The 25,523-nt window shown below is 45.6% G+C and overlaps 2 protein-coding genes and 1 long non-coding RNA gene across 5 annotated transcripts in view; 2 read left to right on the forward strand and 1 right to left on the reverse strand.

Annotated features, from left to right (window-relative positions):
- The window catches only part of LOC123772866 (protocadherin beta-7), a 189,547-nt gene extending 179,493 nt beyond the window's left edge, over nucleotides 1-10,054 (forward strand). The window contains exon 22 of the mRNA XM_045766224.2: nucleotides 408-10,054. Coding sequence (XP_045622180.2) covers nucleotides 408-491 — 84 coding nt within the window. The 3' untranslated portion in view covers nucleotides 492-10,054. The remainder of the gene's footprint in view (nucleotides 1-407) is intronic.
- The window catches only part of LOC138363871 (uncharacterized), a 47,881-nt gene that overhangs the window by 748 nt on the left and 21,610 nt on the right, over nucleotides 1-25,523 (reverse strand). The window contains exon 2 of one of the 2 annotated variants that reach the window (XR_011228187.1): nucleotides 6,819-6,980. The exons of the other annotated variant lie outside the window; for it this stretch is intronic. This is a non-coding gene — a long non-coding RNA (uncharacterized lncRNA). The remainder of the gene's footprint in view (nucleotides 1-6,818; nucleotides 6,981-25,523) is intronic. 2 annotated transcript variants of the gene reach the window in all.
- The window catches only part of LOC123772867 (gastric triacylglycerol lipase), a 44,592-nt gene continuing 37,840 nt past the window's right edge, over nucleotides 18,772-25,523 (forward strand). Inside the window, exon 1 of one of the 2 annotated variants that reach the window (XM_069323325.1) lies at nucleotides 18,772-19,053. In XM_069323325.1, the coding sequence (XP_069179426.1) occupies nucleotides 18,934-19,053 (120 nt within the window). In that variant the 5' untranslated portion in view covers nucleotides 18,772-18,933. The remainder of the gene's footprint in view (nucleotides 19,054-25,523) is intronic. The other variant, XM_045766229.2, reaches the window with a different exon arrangement.

Here is a 25,523-nt window from a genome sequence, read left to right on the forward strand (position 1 = left end):
GTGTTTATACAGACGTTTTCCCATTTAATTTCCAACAATTTCCTAACCCGAGTGCCATTGTCTCGAGAGTAGCCCATGATGCTTGTCAGTAATTATACTAAAAGTAATATATTTTTGTGCAAAATATATAAAGCGGTTTATCATACAAGCTGCTTCATATGTGGTTAGCGTGCTGCCGTGAAATTTAAGGGATGCTTCAGCAAGTTTGTACAGTGATTTTATGAGAGTACAATGAGTACAATGAGAATATATTATTCATAAAATTTAACAAGCAAAATGTAGTTTTAAATCTTAAATTTTTATTTAAATTTAATTAAATTACCTTAATTAAAATTTAATTAATTTTCATTAAATGTTAATTTTCATTAATTAATTAATTTTAATTTTTAAATCTTTAAATTTTCCAGACGGAGTTGGACCCTGAAGTTAGCGTGACACCGATGCCTCAATCATCAGTGTCAGATGCACCGAACCTCACTGTCTATTTCTAACCTTCCGGTGGCTAATGTTCCCTTCCGTTGTTCCATTGTGGTGGTGGCGGCCTAGTCAGTTCACCCCCAAGAGTCAACTCTGCCTTGTTGCTCCCTTAGTCACTACCAGTTGTGATGACACATACGTCCTCTTACAGTCAGGATTGTGATGACACATACGTCCTCTTACAGTCAGGATTGTGATGACACATACATCCTCTTACAGTCAGGATTGTGATGACACATACGCCCTCTTACATTCGGGATGTGATGACACATACGTCCTCTTACATTCGGGATGTGATGACACATACGTCCTCTTACATTCGGGATGTGATGACACATACGTCCTCTTACATTCGGGATTGTGATGACATATACGTCCTCTTACATTCGGGATGTGATGACATATACGTCCTCTAACATTCGGGATGTGATGACACATACGTCCTCTTACAATCGGGATGTGATGACACATACGTCCTCTTACATTCAGGATTGTGATGACACATACGTCCTCTTACATTCGGGATGTGATAGCACATACGTCCTCTTACATTCGGGATGTGATGACACATACGTCCTCTTACATTCGGGATGTGATGACACATACGTCCTCTTACATTCGGGATGTGATGACACATACGTCCTCTTACATTCGGGATGTGATGACACATACGTCCTCTTACATTCGGGATGTGATGACACATACGTCCTCTTACATTCAGGATGTGATGACACATACGTCCTCTTACATTCAGGATGTGATGACACATCCTCACACACACTAAGGGTTGTAGTGAAACATGTATCTCAACACACCAAGGAATCAAAATCCTGTCAAACTGTGTCAAAACAAATGTTACTAAAAGTACCAGTAAATAGTAAATGAAAAAAATTACTGTTTTTGTAACATTTGGCTTCACAAAAGCCTAGGTTGTAAATCTGTAAAGTAATATACGTGTTAAATAAGGTGATTTCACATTTTGTATAAAATCATTCATTATTTAGCTAAATGAAAATTGGAAAGGACTTGAAACAGGACTTTAAATACTTGCACCGTGTCCATTGGGTTTGACCTGTGTGTGTTGACCAGGGTGCTAGTACAGAATGCTCAGTGATAACGCAGTATGGCGTCAAAAACTAAAAAATTTGGCCCGCTTTCGGCTCGGCTGTGGCGCGGTTTTGGACATTATATGTATATACTCTTGTAGTGAATTTTATTGCGAACACATTGATACCAAAATGAAAGACCTAGGACAAGAATTGAGGTGACTAAAGTGAAAAGAGTACACACATTATACTCATACATGGCCACACCTTGAGGTGGTCTGGCGCTCGCTCGCCCAAAGCGCGAAAGTGTTAAACATCTGTTATGTTAATTTTATCATTTTATATCATGCATGGATTTGAATCCATTACCTTATAGTCAGCCCACATCTTCACTAGTATCAGATATTATACTGGCAAGATGGGGTAGTAATTCTTAAAGTTTAAGGCAAGACTAGATCTCAGAAATGTGTGAGCACCACAGATGGTTGTGGATCTAATAGTTCCTTTACATTTCGGGTCGCTGGTAATCTCTGAAACTGTACCAGCGTGTTCATTAACTACCGTTTGGCTAGCCAAAATATTTTGTATCACTAGCTACAAGTTATTCCATGTATTTTACAGCTTATCTGGGTGTATTCTTGTGGCTCCCTGAAGCTATAATAAAGCTATAAAGCTTCCTGAAGCTATAATGCTGATGTAGTGCCAAACTACTGTACTAGGTTCCATCGGTCATGGAGTTCTTTTAGGCCTAATGGGAATGTGAGCCAGAACCTGGTCCCCTCTAAAGATGTGCAGAGAGCAGTGGCACTATGATGAAATTGTCTGATTTTTTTTCTTTTTCTGGATTGGCATTCAGTGCCAAATACTATGTCCTCATTTCATGCAGCACTGGTGGAACCACTCCAGCTTGTGTTCGGGGTTGTTGCTTCCTCAGCCTCATTTTGTATGCTCTCTCAAGTGCTGATTTACCTCTGGCAGGCTCATGAGCTGGCTTCGTCTTTGAACCATGTTCTTTTCTTCTGCTCGTTTTGTTGTCCCCTTTAGTCAGGGATTGTTTTTTCCGGCATTGTTTCAGATTTTTCTTGTCTCAGGTTGTCACGTTGGTGAGCTTCATGCTCTCCTTTGGTGCTGGGGTTTTGTTCCTTCAGCCAGGTGGCCGGTTTGTTCTTTTCTGATGAAGAATGAGCCAGTTGTCCAAAAATGTTGTCTGTTGAAATGAGCTAGTTGGCTTCTGGAGGGGCCGTTGGTTGTTGCTGCTTGGTTGTTTTGGTCAAGGGTGCGTCCTGTTCTGTGTCCAGTAGTAGTTCTTTGCCGCAACTTTCATGACACTGCCTCTATGCTGGTGGACTCCTTGTGGGTTTCTTCAGTTTCCCTAGTTCCCTGTTCCAGGTCAGGAGTTTCTCAGGTCGTCCGCAGTAGCGTCATGTCTTGCTAGCCTATGATCTGCCTTCATGTACATGATGTTTGTCAGTATGCCTGCTCTGTTGGATGTGCTGGCTACACACCTTGTATGTAGGTATGGTCTTCTACACCTACAACAATTGATCTCGTGGGGCAATTTTGGGTGCGCGGATTTTTGGTGGACATACATGGTCCTGGCAGCCAGGTTGTTCCTGTTCCTCGTCAGCCTTGTGTGGTCTTTGATTATGTGTTGTGGCCAGTGCTCCCTCCTACCTGGAACATCCTTATTCTTCACCTTTTTCATGGGTAGGTAGCTTCAGGGAGCCACAAGATGCTTCCCCACAGAAAAATAAGATTGATTGTAATGAAACACCAATTTATAGGAGAGTCCTGGTGGCTCCCTTCCCCTCAGAGTCGGTGTGGTTTCCTCTTCATAGAATTAAGGGTGGAGCAGCTGGCTGACTCGATCTGCATCCCTCCCCCCAAACGAGTGGGAGAAATGGGGACAAACATTGAGCTAATTTCATGAATCGTCGATCATTTGTTTACATTGTTGGGGGAAGTGCTTTTACTGATTTTGAGCTGGTGGTCTTCCTTCTAACAAGCAGCAATTTGTTAGAAGGAAGTGCTAACTTTTTGGGTGTTTTCCGTGTTGATGGCAGACATGATTAAAATTTACAGACAATTTTGTCATGGTGACACTGCTCTCTGCGAGGATGCTCGGTTCTGGCTTATGGTCCCTAATCTTGAGGTTATCTTGAGATGATTTCGGGGTTTTTTTATCGTGTCCCCGCGGCCCGGTCCTCGACCAGGCCTCCACCCCCAGGAAGCAGCCCATGACAGCTGACTAACTCCCAGGTACCTATTTACTGCTAGGTAACAGGGGCATTCAGGGTGAAAGAAACTTTGCCCATTGTTTCTGCCTCGTGAGGGAATCGAACCCCCGCCACAGAATTACGAGTCCCCAATAGACCTAAAAGAATTCCACGAATGATGGCACCTAGTAGTTTGGCACTGTACACATTGTAGCCTCAGGCAGCCAGTGGAGTTCACCCAGAAATTGGCGTTTCATTACATTCAATGCCGATTTTTTTTTTTTAACTTTATAGAAAGTTGTGTTGAATTATACTACTAAAGTACTTTGGATAAATAACAAACAATTGATGACTGTTCATGTGTAGAATTGGAGTATTATGAGGTGTGTTAATATTGTACAGTATAGTGGAAAGTCAGTATCATTTAGTGGTTGTGTGTAGGTAATACAAGGATAAGTGTTTTTCTATTCCATCATAAGTACAATATTGTAGTTGAAATAATTGACTCATAGTATTCAGTGCTTAGTGACTGAACATTATTTTGGCTACAGTATAGTGTATTCTGCGTTTATTACAGTGTCGTGTTTATTATTACTTGTGTTCATTACAGTACAGTGTACTCTGCTATATTTGTAACATAGTATACTGTAATGTAATTACAATACAGTGTTTACTACAGTACAGTGTACTGTAGATTAATTTCTGAAGAATATTGTGTGTTTACATTCCGGTGGCCTTCACATAATCTTCAGAAAGTGAACAATTTAAAATTCCTGTTTGTACCCGCACTCTGCTACATAACACATTAAAATAATCTCGGTACAATATTTACATCTTGAGTTACAGTAATTTCAATGTACAGTGAATGTCTGGCAAGTCTAATTATATATAATTATCCTTCATGAAAATCTGAGTTAACAGTAATCTATTAAGCTGATGATGAAAGTAGTTCACGAAGACTGGAACCAGATTATTTTTTTTTTGTTTGCTCGGAGGCGTAACACAAGTCAGTTTTGAGTTTATTTGACAAAAAGTCACACCTGTATAAAATTCAGGTATCAGCATAAGGTAAATGGGAAAAAAAGTAGCAATATAATATGAACTTAATATATATTGCAATTCACACTCAGTCATAACAAGTTCACAAAATCTGGAGCCAATAAGGCCCATTTCACAAATATTATAATTTTATTTGTAAATTCTTTTACCAGTAATTGAATATTACATTATAAAATATATGATTTTTAACAGTTACTAATCACGTTGCAGCATTTTAGGCAAACCTTATAATTAATGAGTAAATTAGTTTTTTTGTTTACCTGTAAATGCATATATAGAGGGAAATGTTTCCATTAAAAGTGGAAATACATTTGGCCACCATATTTGTGGCTCTATCATGTGTGGCGTAGATCTAGCACTATGTAATTGGTCCATTATACAGTATGAATAGAAAGTACTGTATGGGTCTCAAACTGCAGACCCCACGTGTGTGAGGCCAGAGCACTATCAACTCTGCTATGAGCAATCTTGAAAGGAAAGTTTCCAGAAGCGGCATCCTGCTGCCAAATCGGAATTTTCAATTTTCCCCGACTACCACTGAAGCCCAGAGGAATTACTGACCCACATCCATGTCATATAAATTGCCATCAACACTTCCATGGAAATAAACATTCCATTCACCTGGACTGTATGGAATGTGACATGGATGTGGGTCAGTAATTCCTCTTGGCTTCAGTAGTAGTCGGGGTAAGTTGAAAATTCCGATTTGACAGCAGGATGCTGCTGCTGGAAACTTTCCTCTTAAGACTGCTCATAAGACTGCTTGAAGGGAGCCGGTCGACCGAGCGGACAGCACACTGGACTTGTGATCCTGTGGTCCTGGGTTCGATCCCAGGCGCCGGCGAGAAACAATGGGCAGAGTTTCTTTCACCCTATGCCCCTGTTACCTAGCAGTAAAATAGGTACCTGGGTGTTAGTCAGCTGTCACGGGCTGCTTCCTGGGGGTGGAGGCCTGGTCGAGGACCGGGCCGCGGGGACACTAAAGCCCCGAAATCATCTCGAGATAACCTCAAGATAAGCCCAGTTGATGGTGCTACGGCCTCACACATGTGGGGTCGGCGGGTCTAGACTCATACAGTCGAGGTGAATGAAATGAATATTTCCGTGGAAGTGTGGATGGCATTTTTATATACAAAAAAAATTCTAAACATTATGTGTAATATTGGCTCTAAAGATGGATTTAATATGGTTCTAATTGCATAATAACAGCATAAGTACAGTAGACCAGACCACACACTAGAAGGTGAAGGGACGACGATGTTTCGGTCCATCCTGGACCATTCTCAAGTCGATTGTCTTGATCGACTGTCACAATCTACTTGAGAATGGTCCAGGACGGACCGAAACGTCGTCAACCCTTCACCTTCTAGTGTGTGGTCTGGTCAACATACTTCAGCCACGTTATTGTGACTCATCGCCTGCACAGCATAAATACAGACACTACTAACATAGGACAGGATGGACAGTTTGCAGTCTGTTAAGATTGTACAAAGAATGGTCTGTAGCAAAAGGCTATCAGTAAGTAAAATCAAGCCATTTGTGTGTCCATCTTAGGAACTCAGATCCCGTAACAGTATCGGATCTCCATTATCTGAGCTCTGCGTTTTCGTTTTACAAAATAATTAGTTAGGTCAGGGCCTAAAATTTGTTGTGTGATAATTTTAAAGATGCTGTCAAAAGTATTGTGCGAGATACAGGTTCCCATTAAGAATGGGTTCAGGTGGCTCATCTGCCAAGATATGAATAAATAACATTAGGTAATCATTGATTGAATTGTAAGCATTAAGCCTGGTATCCCAGTAGTGTCAGAGTTCATATATGATTCCCTTGTTGGGGGGACAAGAAGTGTATTAGGGTTATCCATGTTCACCCAGGCCAACCACTGACCTTCCCCCAGGATGCACCCACAATAGTTGCCTACTTTCTCAGATACCTATTTAATGCAAGCTGAATAAACTATCTGACTTGTAATGGAAGATGATTTCAAGTTGCACCTATCATTTCTTAAGTGTCTACCCACCTGTTCATATTTTGGAGGATCAATGTCCCAGCAGCCCGATCTCAGACTAGGCTTCCTGCTTGCTGGTCTATGCGGCTGCTCACAGCCTGGTTGATTAGATATCCTTTCAAGGTGCTTGTCAAGTTCTCTTTTGAACATTGCGAGAGGTTGGCAAGTTACGCCCTGTATGTGTGGGGGAAAAAAAAGTCTTGAGAAGTCTTGGGCCTTAGATGTTGATCAAGTACAGTACTCTCTCACCATGGCTATTGGTCCTCTGCTTTTCAGTGGGGCTATTGTGCACATCCTGCCATGCATCCGGTCTCATGGGGTGTTATTTCTGTCTGCAGATTTGAAATCAGTCCTCCTAATATTTTTCCAGGTTTAAATTATTATGTATTTCTCCTGCCTGCACTCTAGGGAGTAGTGTCAGGGAACAAGTCAGAGAAAATGCTTCCACACATAAAGTGATATTATTCAGCATTAGTAGTTAACCTACACTGAATATATCGGCCAGTTCTGGCTTGGTGGCATTATTCACATTGAGTGAATTATCACTTGTGTTTGTAATATCATGTTGGTACAGTATATGCCTCAGCTACTGCAAATAACTTTTTTCTCCATAACTGAAGATTTTATTTGGCTTTTATTTTTTCAACAATATAATTTTAATCAAATTGATCCACATTAATTTCATTAATGTAGTTATACATTGTATACATGCAGGTCTATTATGCCATTCACTGTAAATGTACTGTAATGGGACTGTACATTTCATAATTTTTAATTATACTAGAGTTGGGGTGACAGGAGTCTGTATTTAAATTGTGTTGGTTCAGTGTGTGGACACCATTCAGGACTGTATATAAATAACAAATAAGCACCATGTGATAATACTATTATATAAGGCCATTAAACAAGGTTCTTTGTAAATAATTAAATTGATACTGTATATCAATTTTTTTTTTTTTATATAAAATTAATAAGGTTAACATACCCTGGTTGTTGTGCCGAGTACCCTCCATTTCCCTGCCAGACTTGGGGTTTTCTTAATAATTAAGGTCTAGAAAAACTAAGACCTTAGTTTTTCTAGACAAACTTTGTGTGTGTGTGTGTGTGTTGGATCAGTTCTTGGAGTCGTCATTATATAGAAGCAGGAACACAGTTAGCCTCAATTGTTTACACTTTTGTCGGCAAAGCACATCATTACGCTTCATTAGCTCTTGGTTATTAAAGCAGGAAAAGTTTAAGCCAAAAATGTACAACTGAATTTTTCTTTACTTTTTATTAAGAAAAAATTTGACGTTTTAACAATGGGAGTTACAAGATATGAGCGTTAACAAAACCTTATGAAATTAATGAAATTGAACATGGTCAGGTCAGTAGCTGCAGCGTGAATGTTCCCATATACCTGGTTTAAAGGTATATTGTATTGAAGTATCGATACAAAAATCTTTGGACTTGTCTGTAATTATCATGTGCATGGTTCCTTGTTGCTTAGATATATAGCACTAATTGGGAAGCTTAATCAGGATACAGATTACTTAATTAATAAGGTCTTCCTTGTTGACAGATCACGATGTATCCAGATTTTGATTTGAATTAAAAAAAAAAATGTAATTCCAATTGAATAATTATAATTTCCACAAGAATTCAAGTATGAAGCATATACCAAGTGTGTTTGACATATAATTCCTATTATTTCTAACTCTTAAGAGCAAGTTACACAGTTCCTCACGTGTTTAATTTTTTGTTTCCATGTGGCCAGTCACCCTCGGCCTTTCCTCTACGTAAAGCCTGTGTTTACGTCAGTTTTGTGGGGCTGGCATCTTAAAGTTGTGTGTAGCGCAAATAAGTATATGCATAGAAGAGTTGCATATACAAATGTTTTATTATTTAGATGTTTACTATACTTATTGCCATTATTTAATACTGTAGGAAAGTTCTTTGATTTAGATTAGACTGCCTACATGTCCAGCAGATTGTTACCAAAAGTTAATAGACTTTTGATGATAAATTTTAGTTTAAATTTGATTTAAACTTAAGTGATACCTTGTATAATCTTATGCAGCAACAGCATGCCTTAAACCTGTCTCAGGCTCTATATTACTAGTGCAACCTTCATCCTATCCTAAGCTCTATATTACTAGTGCAATCTTCAATTTAGAGCAGATCAGCTGTCGTACTCTAATTTTCCAGGAATTTAAATTGCAGACTCAGCTCTACGCAAGGCACGTGTGACGAGAGTAATACTCTATCTTGAAATATTTTAAACTGTTAAAAAATAATAAGTATAATCAAAATAAGCTCTTTAGTCTCCCCCCCCCCCAAAAAAAAAAGTGAATTCTGACTAAATATTTCTAACTGACCCTAACTTTTTATTAAACAAAATATTTATTTTGATATTAAAGCTTTACCATTCTGATTTTGTGATATCCACAGTGCCTTAAAAATGCATCGGGTAGTTTTTAAATAAATCTTAAAAACTACCAGCCTATAATGACACTTGGGAGGAGGTTGGATCTATAACCTGTTTTTATCTAGCCGCCAGTTTAAAACTATAGTGAGAAAATTGCCATGGAGAAGGTGCACATATGTTGACCAAACCACGCACTAGACAGTGAAGGGACGACGACGTTTCGGTCTGTTCTGGACCATTTAGTAGTCGATTGGTCAACCTATTTCAGCCACGATATTGTGACTCCTCACACACAGAGATCACACTAACGTGATGCATCAAATGAACAAATCCACAAGGGCCGGGAGCATCCTGCGTCCGGGAGCATCCCAGCTCCTGCTGGGATGCTCCCGGACGCAGGTTCTAATCCTCGTCACGGCCCTTGTGGATTTGTTCTTGTGACTCCTCGTCTGCACAAGGTGCACATATGTGCATGTGTGTGCACATATGTGCATGTGTGTGCACATATGGTATGCCTGGTTGTCTCCGACATGCTTGCCAAGCACAGCTTCATCACAAATGTTTCACACAACAAGTGCTTCCTTAACCAGACCAAAACTATTGTAGCATAACATGTATGTACTTTAAAGGTACAACACTTCTGTATATATGTTACATGATAAGTAGACTGCATATATATTATATATATATATAGTACTTGGCTTAGTGCAATCTATTTTTGTATATACTGTAATGTTCAATATCAGTGAAGTATTCTTCCAATGTATTTATTTAATACCACAGAAACCAACTGATGAATTGTAGGCCTACTGATATGTTATCAATAAAATATTCCATTACAGTTGCACGATTCATTCTTCCCATTAACAAGGATATTTTTTGGCTGTGCGTTATTTCTGTGCAGTATTTTTCACATATACATATACTCGGTGCATAAAGATGTTTCACCTCCAGATGATTAATTATTGTTATATATGAAATAGTCAGAAGTTTTGCTGATGGCCACCATAGCTTCTAAAGGCAGGAAGGAACCATAAAACACACTGTCTTCAGTGAAGTGTTTGTTTATGGTTACAAAGGCACTTAACATAGTGGCCCTGTGTTCACATCTCTTGTGACATTGACACAAAGCCAATCACTTGTCAAAGATTCACCCATTGTTTCTGAAGATTTTATAGAGAGGCTCTTGTAGCATGCTGAGACCATTTTCCCGAGTTTGCTTCGTACTAAAAGGTTACATCAGTAGCGGATACTGTTTAGCTTACTAGGGACCAGCACCACAACCTGACCCCCCTCATATGAGGTGCAAGCAACAATCTTCCACCTTATCAGAAAAAAATCCAGAAAGTCAGAGCAGCTTTACAGACAACTGGAGGGTTCACAGAAAACAAAACCTCAAAAAAACGCCAAATAACTACTGCAAACGAGTCGCATAGAACAAGGGATCACTCAAGTTCAAACTGATTACCACTACCAGGCGGTCCATAGAATTACCCAAATCTACCCAAATCCTCCTAGCATTACGTAAGTAATGAAGAAATATGGTATATTTACTTAACCTGTGTATTTACCTTACCTGGACCCCTACCAGGCAGCATGCCCTGGCTCTTAGCTGGCTCCAAGTCAATTTTGTTCGTGACTGTGTCACCACCCCAACTTGTAGTGTGATTCTGGTCATGCCAGCTCGTGGGCAAGCCCCAAAGCTTCAAGCTAAGTACCAGCCATCCTTGGATTTGTTGTCATGTGGGGTCTATTTGCTTTATTGTATTGTTTCCCAATTTAGTGCAGTTTCTTGTGTTTTGATTCTGACTTTTATGGGCTTGGCTCTTTGGGCGTTTCAAGCACCATGTACATAGGGGTTCTCTTCCCCATGCACAAACTAATGATTCCCTTGCACAGCCAGAACTTTCCTTTTCTGGTGTGTTTGAGTGTTCACCTCAGCACTGGTTACTGTTGACTGAGGATCAATGTTCCCCGTGGCCTGATAGCTAACTAGGCTTCCTAGGTGTTGGTCTGATCAACCAGGCTGTTCAATGCTGCTGCTCGCAGCCTGGTTGATCAGGTCTCCTTTGAAGGTGCTTCTCGAGTTCTCTTTTGAAAGCTATGAGAGGTCCGCTAAGTATGCCCCTTATGTGTAGGGAAAGTGATGAAGACAAGTCTTGGGCCTTTGATGTTGATCAAGTACTCTCAGCATGCCTATTGCACCTCTGCTTTTCAATGTTGCTAATTAGTACTTCCTGCCATTCCTTCTAGTCTCACGTGATGTTATATCTGTGTGCAGAATTGGAACATGTCCTCCTATTATTTTCCATGTATATTATTATGCGACTCTCCCACCTGCACTTTAGGGAGTATAGATTTAAACATTTTAAGCACTCCCAATAATTTAGATGTTTGAATGGATTCAAGCTGCAAAAAATCTTTGTATTCACACTCGAGAGTAGCAATTTCTCTGGCTTTGAATGGAGCTGTTAGTGTGCAACAATATTCCACTTTACTAGAATATCTTGAAATGTATCATTGGTGTGACATCTCTCATTTGGAAGGTTCTTGTTATCCAAACTGTCCTTATTCTTGCAGTCGTGAAAGAATGTTTTGTTCTTTAAAAAGTCTTCTGACATGATTACTCTTAAATCTTTTACATTGCTTGTTCTTTCAACAGTGTGGTTGGACTGTTTTATATGTGGTTTCTGTTTTAATGTTTATTGTGTTCATATCACAGTAACTGGAATTTATCCTCATTAAACATCATGTTATTGTCATTCATTTAGTTCTTGGTATTGGTATGAGTTGGACATTTGAGATGTTCTGCAATTTGGCTAAGCCTTGCCACGATGATTTGTCAAGCCTTGCCACGATGATTTGTCAAGCCTTGCCACGATGATTTGTCAAGCCTTGCCAAACTATGTTAATCTTTGCAATGCTTCATAAAACCTTGCTAAGCCTTGTCTTAAACTTAGAGTAATATAATAACAAGTAACAGTTAACGTAATGTTACCCACATTGTGGAGGCAAGAGCTGGAGACACTGACCACGTTGACGAGGATGGCGGCTGTGACCCCTTCCTGAGGGCTACAAATCCTAGTGGCCTCGATGAGGACAGGAAGCTGGCGGCTTGTCGACGGTCCCCCCACCCCCCCCCCCCCCCCCATTTGCCTTGATGATCTTTTCCAGGTATACTTTGAAATTCGGCACAGTTTTGGCAGTTACGGTTTCTGCAGGTAGGCTGTTCCATGGGTTAATACCCCTGTGGGTGAAAAAGCATTTCCTGTTCTCAGTCCTACATTGTGATTTGTTGAGCTTAAAACCGTTGCTCCTTGTTTGTGTTACATCTGACCTGAAGAAAATAGAGGATGTTGATCCGGAAAACTTGTTCAGTATTTTAAAAGTTTCAATGAGATCTGCCCTATCATGCCTTGTTTGGTGTGTTAGCCCTGTGGCCCTCAACCGTTCCTGATACTGGAAGTGACTTAACTCTGGAATAACTTTTGTTGCCCGGTGTTGCACCTTCTCCAGAGCAGCTATGGTCTACTGAAGATGAGGTCTCCATGTTTGGATACAGTAATCTAATCTACTCACAGTAATCTGAGTACCAGAGGTTTATACAGTTGAAACATTACCTTCTATTCCTTATAATCAAAAGTACGCTTGATTATCCCAAAAGTTTGGTTAGGAGCCACCATGCACCGTGGCAGTGCCTCGGGACCACGACCACCACAGTGTGTGGTGGTCGTCCTGAGGCACTACCACAGTGTGTGGTGGTCGTCCTGAGGCATTACCACCGTGTGTGGTGGTCGTCCTGAGGCACTACCACAGTGTGTGGTGGTCGTCCTGAGGCATTACCACAGTGTGTGGTGGTCGTCCTGAGGCACTACCACAGTGTGTGGTGGTCGTCCTGAGGCACTACCACAGTGTGTGGTGGTCGTCCTGAGGCATTACCACAGTGTGTGGTGGTCGTCCTGAGGCATCACCACAGTGCGTGGTGGTCGTCCTGAGGCATTACCAGTGTGTGTGGTGGTCGTCCTGAGGCATTACCACAGTGTGTGGTGGTCGTCCTGAGGCACTACCACAGTGTGTGGTGGTCGTCCTGAGGCATTACCACAGTGTGTGGTGGTCGTCCTGAGGCACTACCACAGTGTGTGGTGGTCGTCCTGAGGCACTACCACAGTGTGGTAGTGCCTCAAGACCACCAAACTGCAAATCATCTCCTGGAAGGAGCTGATGAGCCAACATGGCATGGAAGCATCATGGCAACATTTCAATAAGGTCGTCACGGAACTCGCTCAAAAATATTCAAAAAGAAGAAATACAAGAAAAGGAACTCGATGGACGACTCGGGTCGTAAAAGAAGCATTAGTAACCTTTACATAACGTATAAATCCACGATGGATGTCAATGATTACGAGTGATACAAAAGGGCACTATAAACTCGGCCACTCAGGACATCAGATCAGCCAAAAGAAACTACGTTAGAAAAATTGCCCAAAACAAAGATCCAAAATCGTTCTACTACTATACAAGAGGTAAAACCATAACAAAGCTAGGACTGTTAGTCTCATCTATGGAAGGGTCCAACTAAGCTATAATGAATGATAAAAAGATTCATTTATCAGGTTACAGCAGTCTGTTGTTGGCAGTGTTGTAGAAGTTAAGACGAAGCCTGGAGCAGAGCAGCTCGAGGCGGGGGCCGACAGCGGGGAAGCGCGAGGCGGGGGCCGACAGCGCGGAAGCTCGAGGCGGGGACCGACAGCGCGGAAGCTCGAGGCTGGGGCCGACAGCGCGGAAGCGCGAGGCGGGGGCCGACAGCGCGGAAGCGCGAGGCGGGGGCCGACAGCGCGGAAGCGCGAGGCGGGGGCCGACAGCGCGGAAGCGCGAGGCGGGGGCCGACAGCGCGGAAGCGCGAGGCGGGGGCCGACAGCGCGGAAGCGCGAGGCGGGGGCCGACAGCGCGGAAGCGCGAGGCGGGGGCCGACAGCGCGGAAGCTCGAGGCGGGGGCCGACAGCGCGGAAGCTCGAGGCGGGGGCCGACAGCGCGGAAGCGCGAGGCTGGGGCCGACAGCGCGGAACCGCGAGGCTGGGGCCGACAGCGCGGAAGCGCGAGGCTGGGGCCGACAGCACGGAAGCTCGAGGCTGGGGCCGACAGCACGGAAGCTCGAGGCTGGGGCCGACAGCACGGAAGCTCGAGGCGGGGGGCCGACAGCACGGAAGCTCGAGGCGGGGGCCGACAGCACGGAAGCGCGAGGCTGGGGCCGACAGCGCGGAAGCTCGAGGCGGGGGCCGACAGCACGGAAGCGCGAGGCTGGGGCCGACAGCACGGAAGCTCGAGGCGGGGGCCGACAGCGCGGAAGCTCGAGGCGGGGGCCGACAGCACGGAAGCGCGAGGCTGGGGCCGATAGCACGGAAGCTCGAGGCTGGGGCCAACAGCGCGAAAGCTCGAGGCTGGGGCCGACAGCGTGGAAGCTCGAGGCGGGGGCCGACAGCGCGGAGGCTCGAGGCGGGGGCCGACAGCGCGGAAGCTCGAGGCGGGGGCCGACAGCACGGAAGCTCGAGGCGGGGGCCGACAGCGCGGAAGCTCCATATGAGCCAAGAGGCCGAGTGAGCCCAGCAGAAAACTACAGGTCGACCAGCCTGACATCACACATCTGCAAGCTCTGAGAGCATCCTCAGGGAGGGGGATCATTCACCATCTTTCAGTGAACAACCTTGTATAATCGACACAATTGTTAAAAACAGATCCTGCTTTACAAATTTGCTCACATTTGTGGGAAAGGTAACCAGCTACTCAAAGGCCTTCCGGTGGATATAGTCCACGTGGACTTTGCTAAAGCTTTTGATAAGAAACCACATGAAAGATTGGCAAGGAAATTAGAGGCCCATGGAATAAATGGTAAAATATTTAAATTAATAAAACAATGGTTGAAGGAAAGAAAACAATGGGTCGTACTAAATGGAAACGAATCAATAGAGAAATGCGTTAAGTGGGGTGCCTCAAGGGTCCATTTTGGGACCTACCCTTTTTGTCATATACATCAATGACATAGAAAAGAATATTACAAACCACATCATCAAATTTGCAGATGACACAAAGATTTATGGTAAAGTTGGAAATGATAACGATATTGAAGCTGTAGCGAGTAGATTATCCCAATAATATACTCGCTCCAAATGCATTGTTAATATTCCTGTCAACCTTTGGAGATGAATGAGGTGAGGCGTTGCCCGGGCAACACGGTGAGGTGTTGCCCGAGCATATAAGCAGCAGAATAGCAAACATTAACTAGTCTACTTTCAAGTGTGGTCTAGAGCAGACACTTGCGAGATACTGTACCGACGCTCAGTGCGCTCAACTCACACCAAAGTATCACCTGTGTACTTCTGTATATTCGACCAAATATATATATAGTATCTTAGTGTCTGTGTTTATTTGTAACCATACTTTACGTAACAATAGAACCGTTACAAAGCCTTACAAAGAGATCTACATGAACTCCACAAATGGTCAGAAGACTGGCGAAAGATTTTTAATATCGACAAATGCAAGACCTTGCGTGTGCGGCATAACAACCCATGCCACGACTACCAAATAGCATTACATTACAGCAGATTGATGAAGAAAGGGACCTTGGAGTCAAGATCCAACACTCAACAGTTGAACAACAGGTGGGTGCAGCAATCAGAAAAGCTAACCAAACTCTTGGGATAATCAAGCGTACTTTTGACTATAAGGAAAAGAAGGTAATGGTTCAACTGTACAAACCTCTGGTGCTTAGATTAGATTACTTAGATTACTGTATGCAAACATGGAGACCTCATTTTCAGAAGAACATAGCTGGAGAAGGTGCAACACCGGGCAACAAAAGTCCTTCCAGAGCTAAGTCGTCTCCAGTATCAGGAACGGTTGAAGGGCCACAGGGCTAACACACCAAACCAGGCATGGCAGGGCTGATCTCATCGAACTTAAAATACTGAACAAGTTAGAGGATGTTGATCCGGATATTTTCTTCAGGTCAGATGTAACACAAGCAAGGAACAACGGTTTCAAGCTCATCAAGCCATAATGTAGGACTGAGAACAGGAAATGCTTTTTCACCCACAGGGTTATTCACCCATGGAACTGCCTATCCGCCGAAGCCGTAACTGCCAAAACTGTGCCGAATTTCAAAATATACCTGGAAAGGATCAAGGCAAATGGCGGGACCCTTCAACAAGCTGTCGGCTTCTTGTCCTTGCAGAGACCACTTGGGTTAGTGGCCCTCAGGCAAATCAGGTTGTGGGAAATACCTTGTTGATATAGGGGCGACGACGCTCATGGGATCGGATGCGTCCCGGCGTACCCGTGAAGGGTTAATCGCGAAGCCGAATGGCGAAATGAATGTAGCTTATGAGCGGAAACTAATCTGCCTCGCTGCCAATAAACGCACAGATGGGCAGATTATTGGGAGTCCCTCAGGGTGACTAGCACCGGCCGAACCCCATACAGAGTTCATGGGGATATGGGGTACTTGACACAGTACCCCATAAAAGGCTGTTACAAAAGTTGGAGCAACGGGCAGGAGTAAAAAGGAAGGTGCTCCAGTGGATAAGGGCGTATCTAAGCAACAGGAAACAACGAATAACTGTGAGAGGGGGGGGGGGCATTAGAGCAGCGAGATGTCACCAGCGGAGTCCCACAGGGCTCGGTACCATCCTGTTTCTAATATATGTAAGCGATCTTCCAGAGGGTAGATCATTCCTCTCAGTGTTTACTGATAATGCAAAAATTCTGTGAAGAATGAAGACAGATGAAGATAGACAGAGACAACAGGACTACCTGGATAAACTGGAGGAATGGTCTAGAGTACGGCTACTAAAGTTCAACTCAGGAAAGTGTAAAGTAATGAAATTAGGCGAAGGGAGCAGAAGGTACCATCCGGAAGGTGAAATCCTGCAAGAGTCAAATAGAGAGAAAGATCTGGGGGTTGATATCACACCGAACCTGTCCTCAGGGGCCCACGTCAAAAGGATATCAGCGGCATATGCTAGGTTGGCCAACATAAGAACTTCCTTTAGAAACTTGTGTAAGGAATCGTTCAGGATCCTGTATACCACCCTTATGTCAGACCAATCCTGGAATATGCAGCTCCAGCCTGGAGTCCATACCTAGTTAAACACAAAAAGTTAAGAGAAGATTCATAGGTATGCCACCAGACTCGTCCCGAAACTAAGAGATATGAGCTACGAGGAAAGGCTAAAGGAGCTGAACCTCACGTTCCTGGAAAACCGAAGAGTAAGGGGAGACATGATAACCACCTACAAAATTCTCAGGGGAACTGAAAGGGTGGACAAAGACAAACTCTTTAGCACGGACGGGAAACGAACAAGAGGGCACAGGTGGAAATTTGGTACCTAAATGAGCCACAGACATTAGAAATAATTTTTTCAGTGTCAGAGTAGTTAATTAACAAATGGAATGCTTTAAGTAGTTATGTGGTGGAGGCTGACTCCACACACAGTTTCAAATGTAGATTTGATAGAGCCCAATAGGCTCAGGAACCTGTACATCAGTTGATTGACAGTCGAGAGGCTGGCCCAAAGAGCCAGAGCTCAACCTCCGCCAGCACAACTAGGTAAGTACAGAGAACACGGGTAGCAAAACCAAAAACGCGACTCAACTAAAACTCCAAAGTCATCCAGTGACTTGTGTTCATGATATCCTCTTAATGTACCCAGAGTCTGCTAGTGTAGACTACTTATCACATGCCTCTGTATGACTAATCATCCTGTGTGATGGAGATTTTTAGTACCACCTAGCTAGCTTTTTAACACACTACTCCCCTTTCATATAGCCTAGGGTAGCTGCACAAATGCAGATGTATCTAAATGTTTATAAAAAAAAATGCAGTGCCTCCCGGATGACAGAGCCCACCACGTCAGAGGACACACCAGGAGCCCAACTTCCGGCACCTCTCAGCCAAGCCGGAGCCGGACACCGTCACCCTGCCCGAAGATTCTTGTCTCAATAAACATACTTTAACTTGAACCCCGCCCGAAGAACCAGCCCGAAAACGTTAAAAATCTATCACTATCCTATTACCCAAGACTATGTGCGCGCCAAGCGTCCTAACAATCCGGACGATGAATAGGAAAGCCAAACGGCAGTATCATGATCCAAAATCGCGAACGGAACGTGATCCGACGGCTTTCAGGCGGAGGTGGTGTCCAGACGTCCGCTTGTCATCAAAGCTGAACCAGGAATCCGAGCAATGCGTCGTGGGTAATGAATGCGTCAGTTGTTATGTTGTTGTCGGTTGAGGATCGGATACGACCACCGTCGTGTTGTTGTTGTTATGGTCGTGGTGGCGTGGGTGGGTGATTGTAAACAAAGTGTCCGAATGCTGGTCTTTGGCCGTGACCTCGGCGACTCCCGCTGTTGCCGCAGGGAGCTGTGTCCTCTAGTGCTGTGACACAGCGCTGTGTATGTGCTAGTGCTGGTTTGCGTCAAGCAGGAGTTCCTCCTGACGCAGTGCCGCAGAGTGCAGTACACACTGCTGAAGCTGCGGGGTTAGCTTAGGTGTTAGGACACACGGGCGCGAATCACCGCCAAATCACATGACCCATGAGTCAACACGAGGGACGAGTGTCCCCCTCTCCATCACATCCCGTATCGCGCACACACTTCCCTTCAAGGTCACTCATGCAGGAGGAAGTCCGACACTACTGCCTGTGAGTGCGAGGGAGCAACATGTGGTGCCACTCGCAGCTCCTGCTCCTGGTGGTGTGGCACAGTGCACGCGCGTGGGCCCAGTGCCAGTCCCTGCAGTGCCTGCCCGCCGAGTACAACCCCGATATTGAACTCGATGCTGTGAGTACTTCTCGCCCAACTCTTGACACAACCACCGGAATGTATAGCCTTGACAGTCCTCCCCCAGGACCCACGTTGCTTGACAGTCCTCCCCCAGGACCCACGTTGCTTGACAGTCCTCCCCCAGGACCCACGTTGCTTGACAGTCCTCCCCCAGGACCCACGTTGCTTGACAGTCCTCCCCCAGGACCCACGTTGCTTGACAGTCCTCCCCCAGGACCCACGTTGCTTGACAGTCCTCCCCCAGGACCCACGTTGCTTGACAGTCCTCCCCCAGAACCCACGTTGCTTGACAGTCCTCCCCCAGAACCCACGTTGCTTGACAATCCTCCCCCAGAACCCACGTTGCTTGACAGTCCTCCCCCAGAACCCACGTTGCTTGACAATCCTCCCCCAGAACCCACGTTGCTTGACAGTCCTCCCCCAGAACCCACGTTGCTTGACAATCCTCCCCCAGAACCCACGTTGCTTGACAGTCCTCCCCCAGAACTCACGTTGCTTGACAATCCTCCCCCAGAACCCACGTTGCTTGACAGTCCTCCCCCAGAACCCACGTTGCTTGACAGTCCTCCCCCAGAACCCACGTTGCTTGACAATCCTCCCCCAGAACCCACGTTGCTTGACAGTCCTCCCCCAGAACCCACGTTGCTTGACAATCCTCCCCCAGAACCCACGTTGCTTGACAGTCCTCCCCCAGAACCCACGTTGCTTGACAGTCCTCCCCCAGAACCCACGTTGCTTGACAGTCCTCCCCCAGAACCCACGTTGCTTGACAGTCCTCCCCCAGAACCCACGTTGCTTGACAGTCCTCCCCCAGAACCCACGTTGCTTGACAATCCTCCCCCAGAACCCACGTTGCTTGACAATCCTCCCCCAGAACCCACGTTGCTTGACAGTCCTCCCCCAGAACCCACGTTGCTTGACAGTCCTCCCCCAGAACCCACGTTGCTTGACAGTCCTCCCCCAGAACCCACGTTGCTTGACAATCCTCCCCCAGAACCCACGTTGCTTGACAGTCCTCCCCCAGAACCCACGTTGCTTGACAGTCCTCCCCCAGAACCCACGTTGCTTGACAGTCCTCCCCCAGAACCCACGTAGCCTGGCAATCCCCCCTCAGAACCCACGTAGCCTGACAATCCCCAGAACCCACGTAGCCTGACAACCCCCAGAACCCACGTAGCTTGACAAACCCCCCCAGAACCCATGTAGCCTGACAATCCCCCGCAGAACCCACATAGCTTGACAACCCCCAGAACCCACGTAGCTTGACAAACCCCCCCAGAACCCATGTAGCCTGACAATCCCCTCAGAACCCACGTAGCCTGACAATCCCCCCCCAGAACCCATGTAGCCTGACAATCCCCCCCAGAACCCACGTTGCTTGACAGTCCTCCCCCAGAACCCACGTTGCTTGACAGTCCTCCCCCAGAACCCACGTTGCTTGACAGTCCTCCCCCAGAACCCACGTAGCCTGGCAATCCCCCCTCAGAACCCACGTAGCCTGACAATCCCCAGAACCCACGTAGCCTGACAACCCCCAGAACCCACGTAGCTTGACAAACCCCCCCAGAACCCATGTAGCCTGACAATCCCCCGCAGAACCCACATAGCTTGACAACCCCCAGAACCCACGTAGCTTGACAAACCCCCCCAGAACCCATGTAGCCTGACAATCCCCTCAGAACCCACGTAGCCTGACAATCCCCCCCCAGAACCCATGTAGCCTGACAATCCCCCCCAGAACCCATGTAGCCTGACAATCCCCCCCAGAACCCACGTAGCCTGACAATCCCCCGCAGAACCCACGTAGCCTGACAATCCCCCGCAGAACCCACGTAGCTTGACAACCCCCAGAACCCACGTAGCTTGACAAACTCCCAGAACCCATGTAGCCTGACAATCCCCCCCAGAACCCATGTAGCCTGACAATCCCCCCCAGAACCCATGTAGCTTGACAATCCCCCCAGAACCCATGTAGCCTGACAACCCCCTCAGAACCCATGTAGCCTGACAACCCCCTCAGAACCCATGTAGCCTGACAACCCCCCTCAGAACCCATGTAGCCTGACAACCCCCTCAGAACCCATGTAGCCTGACAACCCCCTCAGAACCCATGTAGCCTGACAACCCCCTCAGAACCCATGTAGCCTGACAACCCCCTCAGAACCCATGTAGCCTGACAACCCCCTCAGAACTCATGTAGCCTGACAACCCCCTCAGAACCCATGTAGCCTGACAACCCCCTCAGAACCCATGTAGCCTGACAACCCCCTCAGAACCCATGTAGCCTGACAACCCCCCCAGAACCCATGTAGCCTGACAACCCCCCCAGAACCCATGTAGCCTGACACCCCCCCCAGAACCCATGTAGCCTGACAACCCCCCCAGAACCCATGTAGCCTGACAACCTCCCCCCAGAACCCATGTAGCCTGACAACCTCCCCCCAGAACCCACGTAGCCTGACAACCCCCTCAGAACCCACGTAGCCTGACAATCCCCCCCAGAACCCATGTAGCCTGACAATCCCCCCCAGAACCCATGTAGCCTGACAATCCCCCCCAGAACCCATGTAGCCTGACAATCCCCCGCAGAACCCATGTAGCCTGACAATCCCCCGCAGAACCCACATAGCTTGACAAACTCCCAGAACCCATGTAGCCTGACAATCCCCCCCAGAACCCATGTAGCCTGACAACCCCCTCAGAACCCATGTAGCCTGACAACCCCCTCAGAACCCATGTAGCCTGACAACCCCCTCAGAACCCATGTAGCCTGACAACCCCCTCAGAACCCATGTAGCCTGACAACCCCCTCAGAACTCATGTAGCCTGACAACCCCCTCAGAACCCATGTAGCCTGACAACCCCCTCAGAACCCATGTAGCCTGACAACCCCCTCAGAACCCATGTAGCCTGACAACCCCCCCAGAACCCATGTAGCCTGACACCCCCCCCCCCAGAACCCATGTAGCCTGACAACCCCCCCAGAACCCATGTAGCCTGACAACCTCCCCCCAGAACCCATGTAGCCTGACAACCTCCCCCCAGAACCCATGTAGCCTGACAACCCCCCCAGAACCCACGTAGCCTGACAACCCCCTCAGAACCCACGTAGCCTGACAATCCCCCCCAGAACCCATGTAGCCTGACAATCCCCCCCAGAACCCATGTAGCCTGACAATCCCCCGCAGAACCCATGTAGCCTGACAATCCCCCGCAGAACCCACATAGCTTGACAACCCCCAGAACCCACGTAGCTTGACAAACTCCCAGAACCCATGTAGCCTGACAATCCCCCCCAGAACCCATGTAGCCTGACAATCCCCCCAGAACCCATGTAGCCTGACAATCCCCCCAGAACCCATGTAGCCTGACAATCCCCCCAGAACCCATGTAGCCTGACAATCCCCCCAGATCCCATGTAGCCTGACAATCCCCTCAGAACCCATGTAGCTTGACAAACCCCCCAGAACCTCTTGCTTGACAATAGCCAGATATCATATCTTTATAACAACCTGCAATTTTAGCTTGACAACCCCCACAAATTTTAGTTTGACATTCCCTATAACCGTGATCTTGACAACCCCCAAGAACCTTTACCTTGGCAACCCCTAGATTATTTACCGTGAAAACCCTCAGAACATTTAGTTTAAAAACCCTTAGGAACCCAACCACTTGGGTTGAACGGTAGAGCTACGGCCTTGCTTCATGCAGGTCAGCGTTCAATCCCCCGACCGTCAAAGGGATTGGGCACCATTTCTTTCCCTCGTCCCATCCCAAATCCTTATCCCTTCCAAGTTCTATGAAGTCATAATGGCATGGCACTTTCCCCTGATAATTAAAAAAAATGAAAACATTTAGGTTAACAACTCCAAAAACTTTTAGCTTGAGACCCACAAGAATATTTAGTTTTACAATCCCCCAGAATGTTTAGCTTGGTAACCCCTTGGGACTAAACCCTTTAGCTTAATAATGCCTAGAACCCTTGAACTACTAACTTGACAAACCCAGGACATTTATCTTGCCAATCCCGAGAAATTTTAGCTTGCCAACCCCTTACAACCTTCGGCTTGACATTCCCCCCGGAACCTTTAGCTTGACATTCCCCCGGAACCTTCAGCTTAACATCCCCCCGGAACCTTCAGCTTGACATCCCCCAGAACCTTCAGCTTGACAACCCCCAGAACCTTCAGCTTGACACCCCCCAGAACCTTCAGCTTGACATCCCCCCCAGAACCTTAGCTTGACATCCCCCAGAACCTTCAGCTTGACACCCCCCAGAACCTTCAGCTTGACACCCCCCAGAACCTTCAGCTTGACACCCCCCAGAACCTTCAGCTTGACATCCCCCCCAGAACCTTCAGCTTGACATCCCCCTCCTGGAACCTTCAGCTTGACATCCCCCTCCTGGAACCTTCAGCTTGACATCCCCCTCCTGGAACCTTCAGCTTGACATCCCCCAGAACCTTCAGCTTGACATCCCCCAGAACCTTCAGCTTGACATCCCCCGAGAACCTTCAGCTTCACATCGCTCGTGATTCGTAGTCCTGAGGTTCCGGGTTCGATTCCCGGTTCGAGGCGGAAACAAATGGGCAGTTTCTCTTTCGCCCTAATACGTCTGTTCCTCTAGCAGTAAATAGGTACTTGGGAGTTAGACAGCTGCTACGGGCTGCTTCCTGGGGATGTAATTACCTAAGTAATTACCTAAGTGTAGTTACAGGATGAGAGCTACGCTCGTGGTGTCCCGTCTTCCCAGCACTCTTTGTCATATAACGCTTTGAAACTACTGACGGTCTTGGCCTCCACCACCTTCTCACTTAACTTGTTCCAACCGTCTACCACTCTATTTGCGAAGGTGAATTTTCTTATATTTCTTCGGCATCTGTGTTTAGCTAGTTTAAATCTATGACCTCTTGTTCTTGAAGTTCCAGGTCTCAGGAAGTCTTCCCTGTCGATTTTGTCAATTCCTGTTACTATTTTGTATGTAGTGATCATATCACCTCTTTTTCTTCTGTCTTCTAGTTTTGGCATATTTAATGCTTCTAACCTCTCCTCGTAGCTCTTGCCCTTCAGTTCTGGGAGCCACTTAGTAGCATGTCTTTGCACCTTTTCCAGTTTGTTGATGTGCTTCTTAAGATATGGGCACCACACAACAGCTGCATATTCTAGCTTTGGCCTAACAAAAGTCATGAACAATTTCTTTAGTATATCGCCATCCATGTATTTAAATGCAATTCTGAAGTTAGAAAGCATAGCATAGGCTCCTTGCACAATATTCTTTATGTGGTCCTCAGGTGATAGTTTTCTATCTAGAACCACTCCTAGATCTCTTTCTTTATCAGAATTCTTTAAAGATTTCTCACATAATATATAGGTTGTGTGGGGTCTATGTTCTCCTATTCCACATTCCATAACATGACATTTATTAACATTAAATTCCATTTGCCAAGTGGTGCTCCATATACTTATTTTGTCCAGGTCTTTTTGAAGGGCATGACAGTCATCTAAATTTCTTATCCTTCCTATTATCTTAGCATCATCAGCAAACATGTTCATATAATTCTGTATACCAACTGGTAGATCATTTATGTACACAATAAACATCACTGGTGCAAGAACTGAACCCTGTGGTACTCCACTTGTGACATTTCTCCATTCTGATACATTGCCTCTGATTACTGCCCTCATTTTTCTATCAGTCAGAAAATTTTTCATCCATGATAGAAGCTTACCTGTCACCCCTCCAATATTTTCCAGTTTCCAGAACAACCTCTTATGTGGAACTCTGTCGAAAGCCTTTTTTAGGTCCAGATAGATGCAGTCAACCCAACCATCTCTTTCCTGTAATATCTCTGTGGCTCGATCATAGAAACTGAGTAAATTCGATACACAGGATCTTCCAGATCGAAAACCATACTGTCTGTCTGATATTATATCATTTCTCTCTAGGTGTTCTACCCATTTAGTTTTGATTAGTTTTTCCAATACTTTCACTATTACACTTGTTAATGATACAGGTCTATAATTGAGGGGGTCTTCCCTGCTGCCACTTTTGTAGATTGGAACTATGTTAGCCTGTTTCCACCCGTCTGCTACGATTCCTGTACACAGGGATGCCTGAAAGATCAGGTGAAGTGGAATGCTGAGCTCAGATGCACATTCTCTCAGAACCCATGGTGAAACGCCATCTGGGCCAGCTGCTTTGTTCTTACCGAGCTCCTTGAGCATTTTTTCCACTTCGTCTCTAGACACCTCTATGTGTTCTATGTTGTTCTCTGAAATTCTTATTGTATCTGGTTCCCTAAAGATTTCATTTTGTACAAACACACTTTGGAACTTTTCGTTTAGTGTTTCACACATTTCCTTTTCATCTTCCGTGAATCTATTTCCCATTTTCAACCTCTGAATATTATCCTTTACCTGCAATTTGTTGTTTATGAATTTATAGAATAGACCTGGTTCTGTTTTAC

The sequence above is a fragment of the Procambarus clarkii genome, chromosome 12 (assembly GCF_040958095.1).
Source record: "Procambarus clarkii isolate CNS0578487 chromosome 12, FALCON_Pclarkii_2.0, whole genome shotgun sequence".
NCBI classification, from domain to species: Eukaryota; Metazoa; Arthropoda; class Malacostraca; order Decapoda; family Cambaridae; genus Procambarus; species Procambarus clarkii.